Below are 18,962 nucleotides of genomic sequence, written 5' to 3'. Positions count from 1 at the left end.
AAATGAAAAGGATAATGAAATAAGTGACGATTGATTTTGTTCAGCAATTTGAGATTTCCTTCTTGACTTTCTTGATTTCTTTAGTAGGCTTTAGGTGGTCTTAAAGTCCAAAGAGTTGGAGGTGGTAGATTGCATCAAATGCATGTAGGTGGAAAACTTGATGGAGAAGCACCATCTTGCATATATATGTGCCTTGAGTTATGCTTTAGTGAGATGAAATGTATTAGCAATGAGTAAAGCATGCAACAATACATTTCAAAGAGGAAGTGAAGGGTAGGCAAACACAATATGACATAACCGATGAGGATTGCTATGCTCATCTTGACCTTGGATTCAAATTCTATTCATTGACTAACAGGGTTGATGGTGTGTTAGGAAAAACTTATAGGGATGATTAGTTGATTACGTGAGTCGAGTGGAAATGGGAGTAGCCTGCCAATTATGGGAGGAGACAAGGAGTATACAAGTAGTAGCATTTTTGCCACTGATTGTTTGGCTTCAAGGTTTTACGACGGTCAGGAAGGGACTTCCATCCAGACCATGGATCTTGCTAGCATGAATTGTGCTAGTGGGGTGAATGGACGGGCAGTAGTTTGCAAGATGTAACAATTAAAATAAACTCAAATAAAATTTTCATTACTCTTATGAAATACTTATTTATACAAGGCTGAAAGCCTTCTTGAATCTGTAGAAAATAATTTATGGTACGATTAATACCTGAGACTGTAATAAAAATCAAGTTGTAAGATGAATGAATACATATACTGGTATACAAAATACTGATTCAAGTTTACTCCATAATTGCCTTTAAGCTATGAATTCTAAATATCTGGGTAACTATCATGTTATTTAGTGCTTACTGCATTAACAAAACACACAATCAGATGACAGATGATTTTGAAGAGACATCCCACAACAATCTCCAAGTTTCTGCTTTTGACATCAAAATGCAAGTCTTCTTTGCTAGCTGATAAACCTGCAGATTATGACATCCATATAATTTGGTTTATTGGTTTCACAATAATGTGAAGACTGAAGACTTTGAACCTTCAATAAAATTCTTTTTCCTGATTGGTCAAACAATGAAGATTAAGATTAGCAGCCTTGTTTAGTGAGGAGTCTAAGGACATTAAAATTTATGCCAGTAATGTACAAGGATTCATAAGCAAACAAGAACATCCAGTCTCTCTTCAATGATGAACAGATTGATGGTCATTGTCTTAAATTTTTTTAATTATTTATTTTTTTTGAATTTCTAACTTTACTCGAGGATTTTATTAATGTAATCTTATCCTCGAGAATTGGGAGATATTCACTTGATAGAATCCTCGAGTATAGTCAACGCGGACAATTTTGGTCAAATTTCATATTCCGGCCTAAGGTAGTAAATTACAACATTTTTCAAAAATTAGGTAGTCAATTACAACATTTTTTTAATAGGTAGTTTCTCGCAAATTCTGGACTATAACAGGTAGTTTTTCACAAAATTTACTTATTTTTTTTCAATTAGTTTACAAACGGTCGAAAGAATTGAAAAGTTATTAATGAAGATTGAAGAATCAAAGACAGGCAATAAATTCTGCTACCCATAAATAAAGCAATGAAAGATTGAAAGTTAAAATGAAAAACAAAGTTGTGAATTAAAAATAAATAAATAAATAATAATTAAAAAAAAAACAGAGGAGAAGGGGTTTAGGAAGAGGAGAGAGAAATAGTGAGGAAGAAAAACGTGGGGTATATGTGTTCAATTAACCAAGGCTTAACTCAACTTGGGTTAACTGTTGTTAATTGTTATCGAAAAGTAAATGTTAGGTCCTTAAAGGTGAAAAAAAAAAAAGTGAGAGGTCCTTGTGAAAAATATGAAAAATAAGGTCCTTCTTTTATGCTTAACTCAATTATTTTTTCTCATCATTGTATGCGTTTAGTGATATTGTATCAAATAGTAAGTGTAAATTATTTTTAAAATTATCGCATGTATATATTGCTATTTTTCCTTGAACTATTAATAGCTCCTAATACAAAGTTTATAGTAGTATGACATTAGTAAAGAATATATAATTGCTTTACATATTTCATATTAGAACATCATAGATTAACAAAAATCAACTAATATTTCAAAATATTTTAGGTTTCAATATCAATTCATAATATGTAATTATCATTCACATACACAAACAAGATCTCGTTATTTAAATAGGACAATAAAGAAAATTTAATAATATGTAATAATGTTGTGAAGTTTGATCCCACAACATGACAACCTCTTCATTGATATTCCCTTTCTCTAGATGCACTTTGGAGCGGAACAAACTCAACTAGAGACACTTTTTTTTGGGGGGGGGGGATTAGGAGATTCCTTTATTCTTCCCCCTTACTTTAAAGTATCTAGCTCACTAACTCAGACTGAAAGGACCTGTGAAAGAATTCTAGCCTGATAGGATCACTCTCCTTATTACCATCCAAAAAATATCCGGAGTATGAAGCTTAACTAGTGTGTGGCCCCGGGTTGTAACTTTGAACACTTGTAATTAAATAGATTGGTTAATTCTTTATTATATTTTTGATTTCCAGTCGATATATAAATTTATGAGTTGAGTATAAAAGTATAACTAATTAATAGATGAGATGGTAAGACTTCTAATGCATATTATTATAGTGGTTGTGATTTATGAGTATAAATATCGTGATAAACATTTTTTACTAGAATATGCTCATAACTGAAAGATGACGTAGCGAGGGTGTCACATAAACATAAACATTTTTAAATCACTTTTTAAAATATAAAATAAATAAAAAGTACAGTTTTTGTAGAGGTGATTAACGTCGGTACGACCTGTTAATTTGATCCGAAAATAGAACAGGCTTGAGCAAGCCTAAAAACTCATTTTTTTTGTTAAAGCCCAAAAAGCCTGCTATTTTTTTTTTCCGATTTGAATACAAGATATGAAGAACTCGGCCCGGCACCTCTAAATTTTCAACATGCAAGCTTATATGTCTAAAAGAAGGCCCCAAAAATTTTAGAGACCAAAGTTTTTTTTTTTTTTTTTTCTTGAGGAAAAGGCCCCAAATAAAGTATAGATAGATTTACACGCAAGTTTTTATTATATATCTAAAACAAGGCCCAAATATTTTTGTAAAAAAAAAAAAAAGGACCCCAAATATTTTAAGCCCAATGTTTTGATCAGATTCTTTCAGTGCTCTTTTCTCCTCCCGCTTCTCGGCTTCTTGCATATGTTGGATTATTGGATACATACTAGTTTGTATTGATTTTGTATTGTTAATAAGGTTACAAGATAAGCTATGAAACACTTATACCAATTGGTTGTTGCTTTGTTGGTGCAATGGTAATTGGAGTTGTACTTGGTATGAAGGACTTCGAGTTCGATCCTCCACAAGGCCACAACAACAATTGGGAGGGGATAATAACCTAACCACCCAAACTAAAACCCCAAATCTGGATTAGCCCAATGGATTGAATTAGGTGAGAACACACACAAAAAAAATAAAAAAAATAAAAAAAAAGAAGATAAGCTGTTATTAATCAATCTTTGACAATGCGTGGACCTACTAAAGTACTAATAAGTAATAACCATACCAGATTTGCTAATTGAGTGATTGAAAAATTGTGAAGAATTGGAGCTTATTACTTCTCTTGTTGGTGATAGCAAGTGGCTTGCTTGATGCTTATACAACACAACTTGACAATGCATTCATTCCATTAATGTTTGTTCGTTCTACTCTCTTTTGTGTCTAATATAACACTAATGCTAAGTCAATAATAACTTTTAGGCACTCCTTGGGATCTATTCTAAGAACAAAGGTTATGCAGACATTCACCAAATAAAAACATATCCTCATGATTTCGGGGCCTAAAATACATCTCTAAATTACATTAAAGTACCAAAACTAAATAAATTCGAGATTTCAATTCCTAAACTTCCAAATCACTTTGATCAGCTTCTTCCTTATTTTTAGCCCACAGGACAATGTAAACGCCACCAACAGTTATTATGGCCCCCATGAAGCTGCAAAATATTAATTTTAGATGATTAGTTTGCTATAAATAAGAAATTTACAATTAACAATTAAAATACATAAATTAAAAAATGAGATAAATTTTAGTATATGTGTAAACATACCTTCCAATGTATAATTTCTGATCCAGGATGAGAGGACTAAAAAAGCCCACGACGAAGAGTGTGACCGGAGAAAAAATGGAAACAAAAAATGGCCCTTTTTTCTTTATTTATACACCAATTTGTAATTACCATTGTTATTCCAGATCCAAAAACCCCCTATAAATTATTTTGTCAAAAAAACAAAGAATATTAAATTAGTAATGAAATACGAAGTATAATTAGATTTAATTACTTAAAATTGCCTTTAAAAAAAATTTAATTACCACAAATAGTATAATAAGGATTAGAGTGTTATGTTTGAAGATCCTTGTATCTAAACAGCATCAATGCTACTTGCTCAGTTGGTCGGGGAACAACTCCATGGTTGAGGCCCAAGAATATGTTTTATACTCTATCACGCCCCCTCACACGAGAGCCCGTTTGGGCTAGAAGTGTGGATGCAGCATGGGTCTCCCTCATACCCAACACTTAATATTCCACTTGAAAGTGGGGGGTGGATGAGATTCGAACCCGTGACCTTTTGTGTCACGCTGGCTCTTGATACCATGTTAGAGGACCATCTCAACCAAAAGCTTAAGCTGATGGTTGAGGCCCAAGAATATGTTTTATACTCTATCATCCACATACAAGGCTTTGGAGCTTCCATACTAAAACCAATTGGCAATAGTAGGAGTTACTCCTCTACCTTATAAAGTGGAACCACCTCTCCTCTTTCTCCAATGTGGGACACTCATAAGTGGGCTACAATGGGATTCAACAAATTTCATAGATAGATATAGTCATATAGATAAACAAAAGTTTGATTTCAAGTTAGATAAACAAAATATACGTAATACGGAGTATATAACAAGTTCATCTGACCAAAAAGTAATATAGGGAGTTCTTTGTATGACTTTACTTTATACATACATAGTAAGCTCATCTAACCAACAAATAACACTGTATGATTATATACACTTTATAATTAAGATAGTTGTAAGTTCAAAGGAATCAGTCACTTGTAAAATATCTGCAGGAAGGAAATCAGCAAATAATTCACTTTTCTACCCAATATTAATGTCCCGCATCTCCTTGACTCCTTGACCAGCATGAGCGCTTCGGTGCAGGGGACTATGATCACTTCGAGGGTGTTCACTGTGTTGAACCGCGGAGGGCCAAATCTGGATTACATGACCCTTGCAAAAGCTTAGGATCATGGTTCTAGATACGGCGATCAAAATCCAGACGATTTTTGATCGACCTACCCAAGTTTGAAGCTGTAAATTTTCTACCCTATATATTTACAAACAAACAAAAAGGATGTCATTATAATTTATTATTCAACATGCATGATCATAATAACTAAAAGAGGGATCAAATTAAGCAAAAGTTAAAAGAGGAACCTAACTAAATTATGATACCTAATTAGAACTGCCATTACAAATGTAACGGCGGGGGTACAAGTTTAATACTGCAATTGTGCTAGTACTTGAAACCATCTTCAAGCTCATTCACATAAGTATTATAACTTATTGACCGCCTATGAAAATTCACGACAAATATATATTTGTATTAGAGAAATGTATATTTGCTAATTTAATCGATTACAAGTATATCTTATTTCTAAACTTTCAGTTGTTTGAACAACGAACTTGCAAAAATAATTAAATGATGATACCTCACGCCCTTCAATGTATTAAAAAAAATGTTGTAAAATTTGGCTTACAAATGTTGTTAGTCGATCGAATTCTTTTTATTGATATTATAATTGTATATAGAATTTGTAATTTACTCATTCGCGTTTCTCTTAATGTATTACTTTATTCTTCTTATTTACGTGATTGGGTATGTAAATAAAATTGGATTATGACCCAAAATTTAATTTAAAAAATAATTTTATTTTTTGAAACCAATTTTATTAAAAAATAATTAAGATATGCTCATATGCATGTTGGGCCTTTTTTGACATATATACACATCCCTTTTTTGCTTATTTTGTATAACCATATATATATACACACACAATTGTATAAAAGAGATAAACCAACTTACCCAAGCAAGCCGCATATGAAACCTAATCCCATCACTTTCCAAGTGAGTTTAGATCGATCTTGGGGATTCTTTCTCCTACGGAAAAAGAAAATTTGCAACAAAAAAGAAATAAAAATTAATGATAGAATACTCTTAATAAATATACAAAATGAAAGTAGATTAAAAGAAAGTTTGAAATGTTTTTACCATTCAGAAATGATAGCCGATGGTACTAGGAATATGGTTGCAATAATCATACAATATGCAACCATATCCCGTAACTCAAAGTTCTTCTCCGCGATGTACGCATATAATAGGGCAATCATGGCTAGAATTAACTGAGCCATGATCATTGCAAGGGTGGCCGCAGTATTAGTGAAGAAGCTCATTTCTAAAAATACAAATATTTATAAACTAGTTGTTTTAAGAAATAATACTGTATGTAAATAATAATGTACATATATAATGTGATGGATATGGCTCTTGGTCTCAAATTAGCAGTACAATGTGATGCGAGGAGTTTAGTAGTGGAGAGTGATTATAATTTGTTAGATGGAATATTATATTGCATAATGTTTTACGTATATATATTGTACTGTCGTTAAAATCTTTCACTACCCATGCATGATATGATTAGAGTTTCACAGTCACTCTCCAATACTAAATTCCTTTTCATTACCCATGCATGATATGATTAAAAATATGTACAAGATGATGTGTATTCTTCTGATTGGCCATACATTTAGATAATTTAAAAATATTTCCCACTTTGTTCCATGCCCTAATTAACATTATATTGACTTGATCATGCATGAACTAAAAAAAGTCATTTCAAATTCATCACAATTTGATCTATCATATTATATACCATCAAATCTTTAAAACATAAATAAGAACCAGAAAATTTACCATAATATATAGTGTTGTATTCTTTTGACAAGAAAAAAGAATTTCGCGTGCCGAGTTTTAAGTGTGATTATGCTTTTAGTGTACGTGGTTTGTTTCTCTCTAGAACTCTGATATTTTGGAGGAGAAACTGAGAAAGAGAGAAAGTGAGAGATCGAGGGAGAAGAAGCAGATCCAGGTAGTTGTTGCTTGCATTGTTACGGTTTATATACAGCGTCACCTTATGTATAAGTGTGTAATTAGCATCTTTAGGTGTGATATTAGTAATTTTAAAAACGTCATATTAGACTTTACGGTTGATTAGTAATTTTACCACATATCTTTGTAAAACAACTAATTATTACAATTGCAGATAAAACGAGTGTAGTGAATCGAATATAATTTGTACTTTCGTTGTTTGCCAAAGAGAAGAAGCAAATTGATGAAGATTTCTTCATTAACCTACCAAAAGTTGAAGTATATATTTGGTAAGTTAGAGTGAGCTAATAATTCAGGTCCTTCTACATTTATTCATCAGAAAAGTTAACTCAATTTTAATAATTAGAGGGAATGTGAAAGCTAAATTTATCTGGATAAAAAATCTTTAGGTCTTATAATAATTATGATTTGATATGCCAAGAAAAAAAAATGTTACGGAGTACAACTATACTATTTACTATTTATGATCTTTATACAAAGTAGAATGCGGGTATGTATGTGTATTAATTGTATTCCTAAGTGTGAGTAATAAATATGTTGATAATTATACGAGTTAGTAATCATATACGAAGTATAAAGCATAATTAGAACGCAAGTTTAACAAGTTTTTGAAGGCAAACCGTTGTCTCTTTTATGTTTTAAATAATACACTCTGCAATTTTAGCAATATTTTTTTTTTTTTTTTTTTTTTATTTTGAAACACAATTTTAGTAAGTTTTTGAAGGCAAACCATTGTCTCTTTTATGTCTTAAATAATACTTGCAATTTTTGCAAGTTTTTTTTTTTTTTTTTTTTTTTTTTAAGACTTTCATGTCTCAAAGTTACTTAAAACTTCAATTTTAGCAAGTTAAAGGTAAACCATGCAATTTTCTATGGTTTTGTTGACAGTTGTTGTAAATTTTAGCTAACATTTTAGTAAAACTCAAGAAATTGTAAATTTGCAATGTACACTCTAAAAATATCGCTTTTGTTGTTTTGGTAAACTATTGAGTATAGTCTATAGGAGGTTCAACGTTCCACATGTCGAAGAGAGGTTTTGGGCCTCCCAAGTCAACTGGACAGGTTGACTTTATCCTCTATAATGGATCAAGCCCAACAAATGGTTTAGTACAATTATTTTTGTAAACTTGATAATATAAACTTCTTCCTCTGTTATTTTTATTTGATTTAGTCATTTAGTTTGACTTTTATACTATTCTTACATTTATGTTTCGTTATATTATATAACTATGTAAGGCTATCCAACTATACAAAAATCCGAAGTCCCGAACATATGAGCATATTGACCAGGCCACAAAATCCCAAGATAAATTTTGTACCATCTCCTTCGCACTAGCTTTGTATGGACCTTAAGTACAATTGATATGTGAGTATATATAATAATTTGTCACACAATATAGTGATCCATTAAATGATTATGGTATGGATTCTTTTTTTTTTTTAGTCTTATTATGTATAGTATGGGTTTGGGCTTATATGTTGAAATATTCCATGTAAATATCCCATAATGAAATATATAAGGGAAAAAAAAATTGACAGCTGTGGGATTTGAACCCACGCCCTTTCGGACCAGAGCCTAAATCTGGCGCCTTAGACCACTCGGCCAAACTGTCTGATGTATGATTATAATTACAATTATATGAATATGTACTTTGTTTAAATATTGAGGTTCTAATTTTGAAAGATTCCACCGACAGTGAGAAGATGAAATGAAGTACTCCGTATTTTGTCTCAAATTATGTGGTGCAAATTATCATCTTAAATTACAGTAAACTGCAGTCACTATCATCTTGCCAACACAACATTATCAATTTCAAAGGTATTTATTTTTCCTTTGTTAATTTTTAACAATTTGTTTGTTGTTTCTTGCTATTCCAAACCTAATCTTGCTTTAATATTGATAATAATGTTGGTCAATTGTTTAATCTTAAATTTACAGTAACTTTAATTAATTGCCCACTTGCTTGATTCTAATGACGTTTATTTTTAGCTTTCACTTTTTTAATTTGTGTTTGTACCCCTTAATTGCTTTTTGGCCCCTTTAATTAGTCGAGTATTGGATTTTAATTTCTTAAGGACCCCATATTACCTAATCCATTGTGTGTTTACTATTTTGATTTGTCAGTGCTTTTGGGTCCCTTTATTTTGATCAATTTCTTGAGTTTAGTTATATTTAGTATAGGTAAGTTTCAACGTATGAATTCCAGCACTTAATTATCAATTGGGGGATGGGTCATGGGTTTGGAGTTTTTTTTTTTTTAAATGGGGAGGTGGGAAAAATAAATCCGGAATTGTGGTGGTATTTTAGATGATTGCAGTGTATCTTGTTATTTTATTTACTTCGGGTGGTAACTCAAACAATTGTGGTAAGACGTAATACTACCTCCGTTACATATTATTTGTAACTTTTGGGTATTATTTGTGAGAAATTAAATATTCAAAAGTTGTATATAATATGTAACAGAGGTAGTATTTTAGATGGTTGATCCTGAATATCTATCGGACCACTTAAATACGTGTTGTCTTATTAAGATGATTTGGGAACTTTTAAGTTTTGAATCATAAATTCATAACATGGGTAGGTATAATTTAGTATTGTAACAAAATTGGAGTTCATAATTTCATATTATTGGTAAATTGAGCTAATTTAAGCTTGCATCATCTCATTATGCTGAATTATAGATAGGTTTATAAAGAACTTTACCTATGAAATGTTATGAGAAATCTTTATTCCCGTTTTTCATACAAGTATTTTTTTTAGCTTGGTGCTACTATTGATTTACCTCCTGCATTGTTGTATGCCATTCATCTAGCTGAAGTTCATTATTGCAAAGATATAAAATCCGTTTTTCTGTTGTTAGAGATTGTATTACTTCTTAATATTCGAATGGATCTGATTTAGCTACAAATAACCTTATAGAATTCTTATATCAGAAGTTGAGTGTGTAAATTTGACATAGTTTATATTAAATTGACTAAGGATCCTAAAGTTGATCATTTTCAGACTATGTGTCTATGTATAGAAAGGTCACATTAATAAATTGAAATTCTAGAGTAGAATATTGCAAGTTGAAGTTATAGATATAGAAAATTGCTTGATCCTGCTAGTTGGTGTTTATTTAGCTTTTTATATGCTTGCACTAGAAAGATGCTGCGACATGATACTGCTTTTGGAATATGCCTTCCTGTGTTACTATATGGAGGCACGATCTTGGTGTTTCGCGGTATCTTGCATACTACTATTCAAACTTTCATAAGTAGTTGGCTACTTGCTGAGTTTCTAGGAATTAGTCCTCTACCAGCATGCATTTATAGCACACTTCATTCATTTTTGCTCGAATCCTAGTTCCCGCCTTAATGTGATCAATGATATTAATTTCTGGTATAGGCACACCCAGGCTCTGAGGACTGTGAAAATGTGAAATGAATGACATACAAATCATGATGAGATCATGAAGATATCATACATTGACTAAAAGTCCTCTGTTCTGCTTCAGTTGCTTGAAATCCATAAAAATCGGAGGTTAATGTTTTGAGGAAACTTTTTGACAAATTTTGAAGAGAAAGACCTTAAGTGCTCTTTAGTGTCTATGGGTTATTTTATTTAGTACTCTCCTTAGAGAAGATATTCATGATATTCATTAAAGTACTTTTTTTTTTTTTTCCCTATTCGCGATTGTGTGATCATGTTGTCTTTTAATAAAATAAATTTCCTAGTAGATTGATCAGGAATCTAAGATATGTCTCACTTTGTGCTTCACTTTTGTGCTAACTTTCTTAGTCGTCTGTACGTGAGGCTCCTGATGACTGTGATAAGTAAGCTCTATTTGCATTAGAAACTTGAATATTGTGGACTAAACTGAGAATTCTGTGAACTTTGAGGTATAGTATCATCTCTGTATCTTAAACTGTTGCAAATAAATAAGAAACTTATAGATGCATGCTAAAATTGGTGAATTATTGTCTAAAAACATATAACTAATTTACAATCTATACATACTGAATTCTAAATGTTTTCTACAAACTAGCTCTCATCTCAGTCAGACATCGAGATGCTCACACAATCATGCAATCACATAAATAACAAAACACTGCACTTATTTTTGTCATTGTCAGTGGCATCGCCAAGCTACCTATAGGTAAGTAATCCCTTGTTACCTTCTAAGAATCAGGGCCTTGGTTGAATGCCATCTGAACTTTCGTTGTTATCATCTCCAATCAAAGGAGCAAGTTTTTCAACACATTCATTTCCTGTCACTTTTTTTTTTAACAGATGCATCAGGTCCAGGTATCCCACCAGTGGGAAGTGGTACTTGTCGGGTCAAAGAGACTCCCGGCATCAAAGCTGCACCATTTCATTGGTGATATCAATGAACCATCTATGTGCTCGCTTACTTTCAGCAGTTCAGGCTCCTCCTGTCCCAAATACGCTATGTTTCCACTTTTATCATCGTCAGAGTAAAGTGCCCCTTGGTTGTCCATTTCTTCCTGTAAGCTACTTGATCTTGCTGTTATCCCTGCAACAATTTCACCATTTTCTTTGCTCATATCTTGGTCGTTGGCTTCAAAATCCTTGCATCCATTCTTTCTGTCATGCGATTTTTCTAATACACTACGTAGTTCCTGCAACTGTTGAAAATTAAACTGTTAGTCCTGCATATTCTACTGCAGAATATACCTGAAAATTTAGATAGTAGAAGCAAAGATACCTGTTCTAGCAAGGACTCTCTTTCTTTTTTGATGCCTTCTAAGCGAACTTTTAGATTATCATAGTTGGATTTGAGTACTCTGTAGTTCTTCTCAATTTGCTTCGACTTCCACCTAGCTCGTTTGTTTTGAAACCATATAGCCACCTGCCGAGGCTGCAGCCCCAACTCTCGAGCCACTTGCATCTTCTTCCTCGGCTCAAGCTTTGTTTCCGATTCAAATATAGTTTCAAGTGACTTAACTTGCTCGTCGCTAAACCTCCTCTTGTTCCTACTCCTTCTCTTCCTTGCAGTTGGTAGCTCTTCTTCGCCACTTAAGGGCTCGACCTCGATATCAGCTTCTGTTGCTTCTGGGGAGGGCTCTCTTCCTTGCATCATCATCTTTCTTTTAATAAGTGAAAACAACTCCACTCTCGACTCCAAGTACTTATGATCATATATGAATTGAATATTTTTTAGTCTTGTATAAGAGGACATGTTTGGGGATATATAGTCAGTCATGTAAAAAAAAAGTATTATTATGGTCACTTTCATGCTAATAGAAGGTTTTTAATGATGGCTTATCTAAACCCAATGGGGCCAGTTATCGTAGGAAGCTTTCTCACTCATTTGTAGAGTATATCATATATATGTACAAATGACAAATCTATATAATCTTCTTGCAACTACTATAAAAAACCCACAATTGTTATCATGTAAAATGTTATTAAATTAGTATTAATACTTTTTTTTTGGACAAGAAATTAGTATTAATACATACTCTGTATTATTACCATCTTTTTGTTATTTTTACTTAATTACTTATGTTTATTTTTATGTATTACTGGTCAACCTTATAGTCAGCATGTGTGAGATTGATTGATGTAACTATGTCAATTATTTCAAAACGGATGAAGTATAATGTCATTTTTTATTTTTATCGTATTGGCAGATCGAGTTGCAGCTGTATTAGCTTTTTGAATACGTTCAACGGCTATTATGGGTGCAGGTATTTTTGCTTGTTGAAAGCAGACCCACCATAATAGGATGGTTATGGTTTTGGGAGTTTTCATATGAAAAAGACAGGAATGAGATTTTAGCGTCTAAATATCTTCGTCTCTGAACCTCTCATAGTGCAGCAGTTGGTCCATTCTCTATTTACCTCGTCTACTCTACTCTAAAGCGCCCACAATTTAACCACCATTGTCACTTCGATTTACTGTGCATAAGACGAGATTGTTTAAAGGAAAAGATTTTGGTATGTGCATTTTTTTTTACTTGTTATGGCCAAAGGTGAGTTAATGTCTCTGCTTTCTAGCTAAATGTTACAAATAAAAGTGTGCTAGTCAACGTGTGTGTCGCAAACATATTTGAATAGAGATAACAGATAACTGTGTTAATTCTGTTAAACACTATCCTTTAGCAGTTGATATCTTATATTCAGGCCACTTTGTTACATCTTATGTCTCAATACCTATAATTATACCACCTAACTGATTTATATATCTTTGTGAGACGTCCAAACTTAAAAAGAAGCAGGGTTTAAATTGAGATTAAATTTGAACATATTTACTTTGAGGTAGTGGCATGAGCTGAGAAGGGGTCCTTGAGTCAGCAATGGGTTTAGCCTACACGATTTCGAGATTAGATGATACGCTCTCCCTACCCCGGCCCCTTTTTCATCAATCTTGGTTTACAATTACATTTTATATTTTGTGCTTGTATTTGACATTGTGTTTTGTACTCAAGGTAACAAGTCATTTTCATCTTGATAAACATTATGTGGTATTGTCAAGTGTGGTTTCTTTTGGTAATAGTTTCGAAAAGCTAACAGGTGGTGGGTGGTCCTGGTGATTGAAATTCATTGAATCAAAAAATCGGCCGCAGAAGAGGCCAAAAGTGATCGCGATACAAGCAATTTCAGTCGATCACATTGCCTGTTCTTGCGGATCACTTGTGGCTTTATGGTACACATTTTCGTTTCTTCCACAAAGCTATGAATGGGAGTGACCAAATGCACAACCCATGTGTAACTTTCCACTTCAATTAACGAGTATGAATGACCCAAGGTTTTAAGCTCATTTTCAAGCTAAGCTTAGTAGTTTTGTAAGCCTAGACAGTTCGAGCTTGAGCTTAGCTAAGTCGTTTTTTTTTAACATGTATATTAATTTTGTTTATGCTTAAATATGTTTGTAGTGAAAATAAATAAATGAAATATAAGAATCAATAAGTTATTTAATAGAGATAGACGTTTCGAGATCTTCTCATTTCAAATCAATTTCTAACTCAAAACAAGATCTTTAAATTGGTCAATAAAAGTTTGAGCTAAACTTTGATCGAGACAAGTCTAAGAGCTCATCAAGCTAATTTTGCAAACTTTGCTTCTAATGGCATCACACTTTACAAAGTTGATTCATACTCAACGCACTTGATTTAAATTAACTCAAATTGGCTCTACAACTCAAAAGGGCCAAAACTATATAACTCGAAGTTACTCGATTGAAAATCAACCCCGAGTTGCAAATTTAATAAGGATTAGTATTAAGCACGAAATTCTCGTGCATACATGGCCCTATCAACTTATTAAATAGTACGAGTAAATGCAAAGGTCCATTTATACAGATAGGTATTGAAAGATTTGAAACCAAATGTATTAAACACGAAGTACATACATCACCTTAGGAAATTTATCAATTGAGCACACAAAAATCTGTAAAACTTTATACTACATTACTACTCCATTGCTGGCAATAGCATAGTTTGTCGAGAATCTTAATTTTTCAATTTTGTAACTATTAATACGGCTGAAACTTAACATTAAAGTTGGTCCACCAGATTAATTTCCATCCACTAGATCTTTATAATATCAATTGGTTCATTATTTCCATATTACGAGAATGACGTGGATTTATAATTTATCACTTAATTAAATTAAATAATTGTTGGATCAAGTTTATATATGTCATTTCTTGGTGAGATGACCAGTCGTTATTATTACTAGATTTAACAAAACTTATGGATGAGTAATGTTTAAGCTAGGTGACAAACAACATTGTGATGAGTTGGTGCTTTTTTTTAGTACTCTTAATTTTAGTATATTATTATTAATATAATTATATGCTATTTGGATGAGCTAGGTGACATTATTTGGACCTTTTTGGAACATTTAGATTTTGATGCTTGAATATTCAATGCATGTTGAGCTACTTGATAGTAGATATTATGATGTATTATTGTATATACTTGTTTATGGAGTGGAGTTCTCCAAATATCTAATGAGCTTATGGCATGTAATGGGAATATTATGCCATTACTCAAGGTTCCGACCTATGTTGGTAATTCATACTTTGTAAGGTTAATTAATTGGCCTTCGCTTCTGCTTTTGATCACGTGGTTAAACAACCAAAAACATGATATCCAACTATTTAAGTACTCAATGTTATCAGTCAAAGTATCAATTTTACCATATTTTTTTTAAGACAACTAATTATTACCATTACAGATGAAACAAGTGAAGTGAATTGAAGATAATTTATCCTATAATATAATCGTTGGTTGTAAGAGAGAAGGAGCGAGTTGATGAAGATATCCCTTCGTTAACCTACTAAAAGTTAGGTTCATGTCAAAATAATAATAAAAAATAAAAAAATAATTAAAGCCTTCATAAATGCTAGATTTTTATTTTTTTTTATTTTTTATTTTTTTTTATCGTCATCACGTTAATATTATTACTTCGTATTTCTCTTATGATTTCCCGCATCTTAGGTTACAACATTTCTTTCCTTATATCCACTTTCAATTTTATTTTTCACATTAGCAACTTATCTTAACTTTCGTGTAACAAGCAAACAAGAAGATACTCAAAGCCAAATTCCTTTGCTTTAACATATCAACTTTTAATTAGACCTCAAAAATGCTAACACTAATGTTACAAGTAACAAGAAGTTAATCCTCAAATTGTTAGCTAGCTTAATCGTGTTTCTCCAACTTAAAGTAGAAGTTTTTGAGTGTTTCATTCGGACAAACTAAGGTGGAGGTGACCAAGTGGATACTAACATCATTTGCCTTTACTACAAATTAAGCACAGATAAGAACTCAAAAGGGGAATAATTAAAAGAATTATGAGACGCTGAATAAACAAGTGGCTTTATGAAAGTGAGAGGACTATCATTTTCGCCTAATAAATCCAAATAAGAAAGGATATAATAAGAGAGAAAAGAAGGAAAGTTTTTGTTTTTCTTTGTGAATTGTACGTGTAATAAATAATAATATACTAATAATGTAAAATTTCTCAAATTATATTCTTGAAAAAACTTTTTTCTAAGGTTTGATTTGAAAAAAAAAATTGTGTGAATTTTTTCTTTGTATTTGACTTAAATTTTGTCATGTCCCTTTTCTTAAACTAAATTAGAAACATTATTTTGCTTTTAATATGAGAAAATGACTAAATGAGATGCATGTTTGTCCTTCCAATTTAAAAAATATAATTTTGTAATTATAAAATGTTATGTTGGATTACATCATGGTGGGTTGGGACCATTTGGACCAATTCTTTAGTTAGTACAATATTGTGTCAATTAGCTTGGAGTTGCCCAAAGGATTAGTACATCATACATGTCTCTATCTTCTTGACAAAAAAAGGAAAAAAAATTAAAGATGTTCCAATTTGATTGGGCCATTTCTTGAATTTAGTTGTTTTGATTGAATAGAACAAATTAAATTGAAGATTTCACTTCATGAATATTCCACATAGTTGTATTTCCTAATGGATAAGGGAATTCATAGCTTGAGGATTCTTAGTGTATACTAGTAGATATTATCTTATTTAATTAACCTAGTTTAGGTGACAATGATCTCATTTACCTTATTTACTACTAGGATTTTCTTTTTTATAATGAAATCTCAATGATCTCATTTACCTTATTTACTACTAGGATTTTCTTTTTTATAATGAAATCTTGATTATCTTTTATTTGCCATTTTATTTTACTACTAGGATTTTCTTTTTTATAATGAGATTTAATACTAAATCTTGAGTATCTTTTATTCGCCATTTTATTTTACTATTAGAATTTTCTTTTTTATAATGAATCCTCTCAAATATATTATCAGCAAATAATTGTAATATTTAATTATATTTCTTATAAAATTGGCGTGATTAAAAAAAAAAAAAAAAAAAAAAAAAAAAAAAAAGGACAAATTACAATTTTACTCACCTAAAAATTACTAATTTACTCAATTGAAGTTAACGATGACCCAACTCAAGTGACCTCTTTAAATTTATAAATTAGTCAATTGACCATTAAGTACCTCTTTGCTCCTTATACAGTAGACATGATGAGAAATAATTTGATATACTTCGAATTATTTTCGGAAAGGGGATGATAAAAAATTCAGAGCAAATAAAGGAGCCCTTAAATAATTCAGCACAACTTGACTCGGATCAACTAATATAGTAATACGTACAAAGTATATAAATGATTTGTCAAATGAGTGTAATTTATTTTCAGTGATTTTAAGAAACCCTTACAAGGTACTCCTGGAGTACCATCCTATCTTGTTGAAAGATTATATGATTTAAACTAAAATAGTACAATGTTTAAACAAAATAACAAAAGGCTAATATAATAAATAACACAATGTTTAAGCAAATAACATTATAGTTAAGCAAAATATTATAAATTCAATCCAAATAACTCATGATTCTAACATAATAACGCGTATAACATGATAGTATGGTACCCAAGGAGTACCATGCCATGGTACTCAAGGAGTACTTAAGACTAACTCGGTCTTTCTAAGTATGAGGTTATTTTGCTTAAACTTGGTGTTATACAAATTGAAATAATAAGAAGTTTACATCGAAATAACATAAAAAGTACACAACCTAGAATACCATGCATGCGTACAAAAGAAATTGCCGTAAGGAAGAGTTAATGTAAGAATAATATGATAAAATCAGAATAATACTAGACTAATAGAGTGCTTATTAATTATTACGAGTTTTAATTTTTTTTACACAGTATAAGATACCGGCGGTGCCCCCCCTATCACATGAAGGGTGGGGTGAGGATCGAACTCATGTCACTCTTGGGGGAGATGGAGGGACAGTTTGTCCCTCTACTTCATAATCCTCGCTCAATTAGTTAAGCTTGAACCCTACTATTCAAAAATTTAATCTTTAAAATAGTTATCTCAACACAACACCAACTTTGCCGAATTTTCAAGTGAATTTATTTTCCTATTAAGTTTCATTAATTAAGGAGATTCAATTTGTTTTTGAGGGAGTATTATGCAAATTCTATTATACACCTACGGTCGCACGATGGCATAACACATGCACACATCATACAAGGGGTACATACTTAAATCTTCCATAAAACACAAACGATCATATATATTCCATTGGTAAATTTGTACTTCAATCTAGTTGTCAACTTGTCATAATTCATGAAGAAACTTCTTTTTTTCCAAGGTTTTGGGCCCTAGGTAATTAGGGTTCTCATTTTTGTTGGTAAATGACAAGATAGAAAAAATCATAAATTCATTGACACTTAATAGAGAATAAAAGTTGTACTAACTAAAGTGAAATTGCTTGATAAAAAGACAAGTTAGGCAAAAAGAAAAGCGTTGTGTACCCCACCATATTTTCAAACAATGTCTTTATCATTTTTATTTATATCTTATAATATGGACAAGTACTTTAACCTTGTCTGTCGAAATCCTGAAGACTATGCCATCAATTTTAAAGAAATTTGTACTTTTTTAAAAAATAAAAAAAATAAATAAATAATAAATAATAAATAAATCTAAGAATATGGTAAAGTGCGGTTAAATACTTGCAGTTACCAATGAAAATGACACTCTAATTTGTCTTTAAACGGCTATAATTATCATGTTAAATCTTAACAATTAATGTCTAATTAATTTGATCCCAAAGAAAAACTTAATGACGGCAAATCCAAATATGGTATGTTGCTTCAAGGAATGAGATGGGACACATGTAAACAAATGAGTGGTGTGA

General features: G+C 31.5%; 1 protein-coding gene and 1 non-coding gene across 2 annotated transcripts; both read right to left on the bottom strand.

The window, feature by feature from the left end:
- Nucleotides 1-8,786: 8,786 nt before the first annotated feature.
- TRNAL-UAG (transfer RNA leucine (anticodon UAG)) lies at nucleotides 8,787-8,866 on the bottom strand. The gene has a single exon. It is a non-coding gene; the product is annotated as a tRNA-Leu (tRNA).
- Nucleotides 8,867-11,175: 2,309 nt separating this feature from the next.
- On the bottom strand, nucleotides 11,176-12,420 carry LOC145564281 (homeobox-leucine zipper protein ATHB-12-like). The gene is made up of 2 exons (XM_081624601.1): nucleotides 11,963-12,420; nucleotides 11,176-11,882 (listed from the first exon to the last, which is right to left on the bottom strand). Exons 1-2 carry the CDS (start codon nucleotides 12,338-12,340, stop codon nucleotides 11,532-11,534), a joined length of 729 nt encoding a protein of 242 aa, XP_081480727.1. The 5' UTR covers nucleotides 12,341-12,420; the 3' UTR covers nucleotides 11,176-11,531.
- Nucleotides 12,421-18,962: the final 6,542 nt, after the last annotated feature.

The sequence above is a fragment of the Chenopodium album genome, chromosome 10 (genome assembly GCF_948465745.1).
Source record: "Chenopodium album chromosome 10, dcCheAlbu1.1, whole genome shotgun sequence".
Lineage (NCBI taxonomy): Eukaryota > Viridiplantae > Streptophyta > Magnoliopsida > Caryophyllales > Amaranthaceae > Chenopodium > Chenopodium album.
This window is presented reverse-complemented; position numbering and strand designations above follow the sequence as displayed.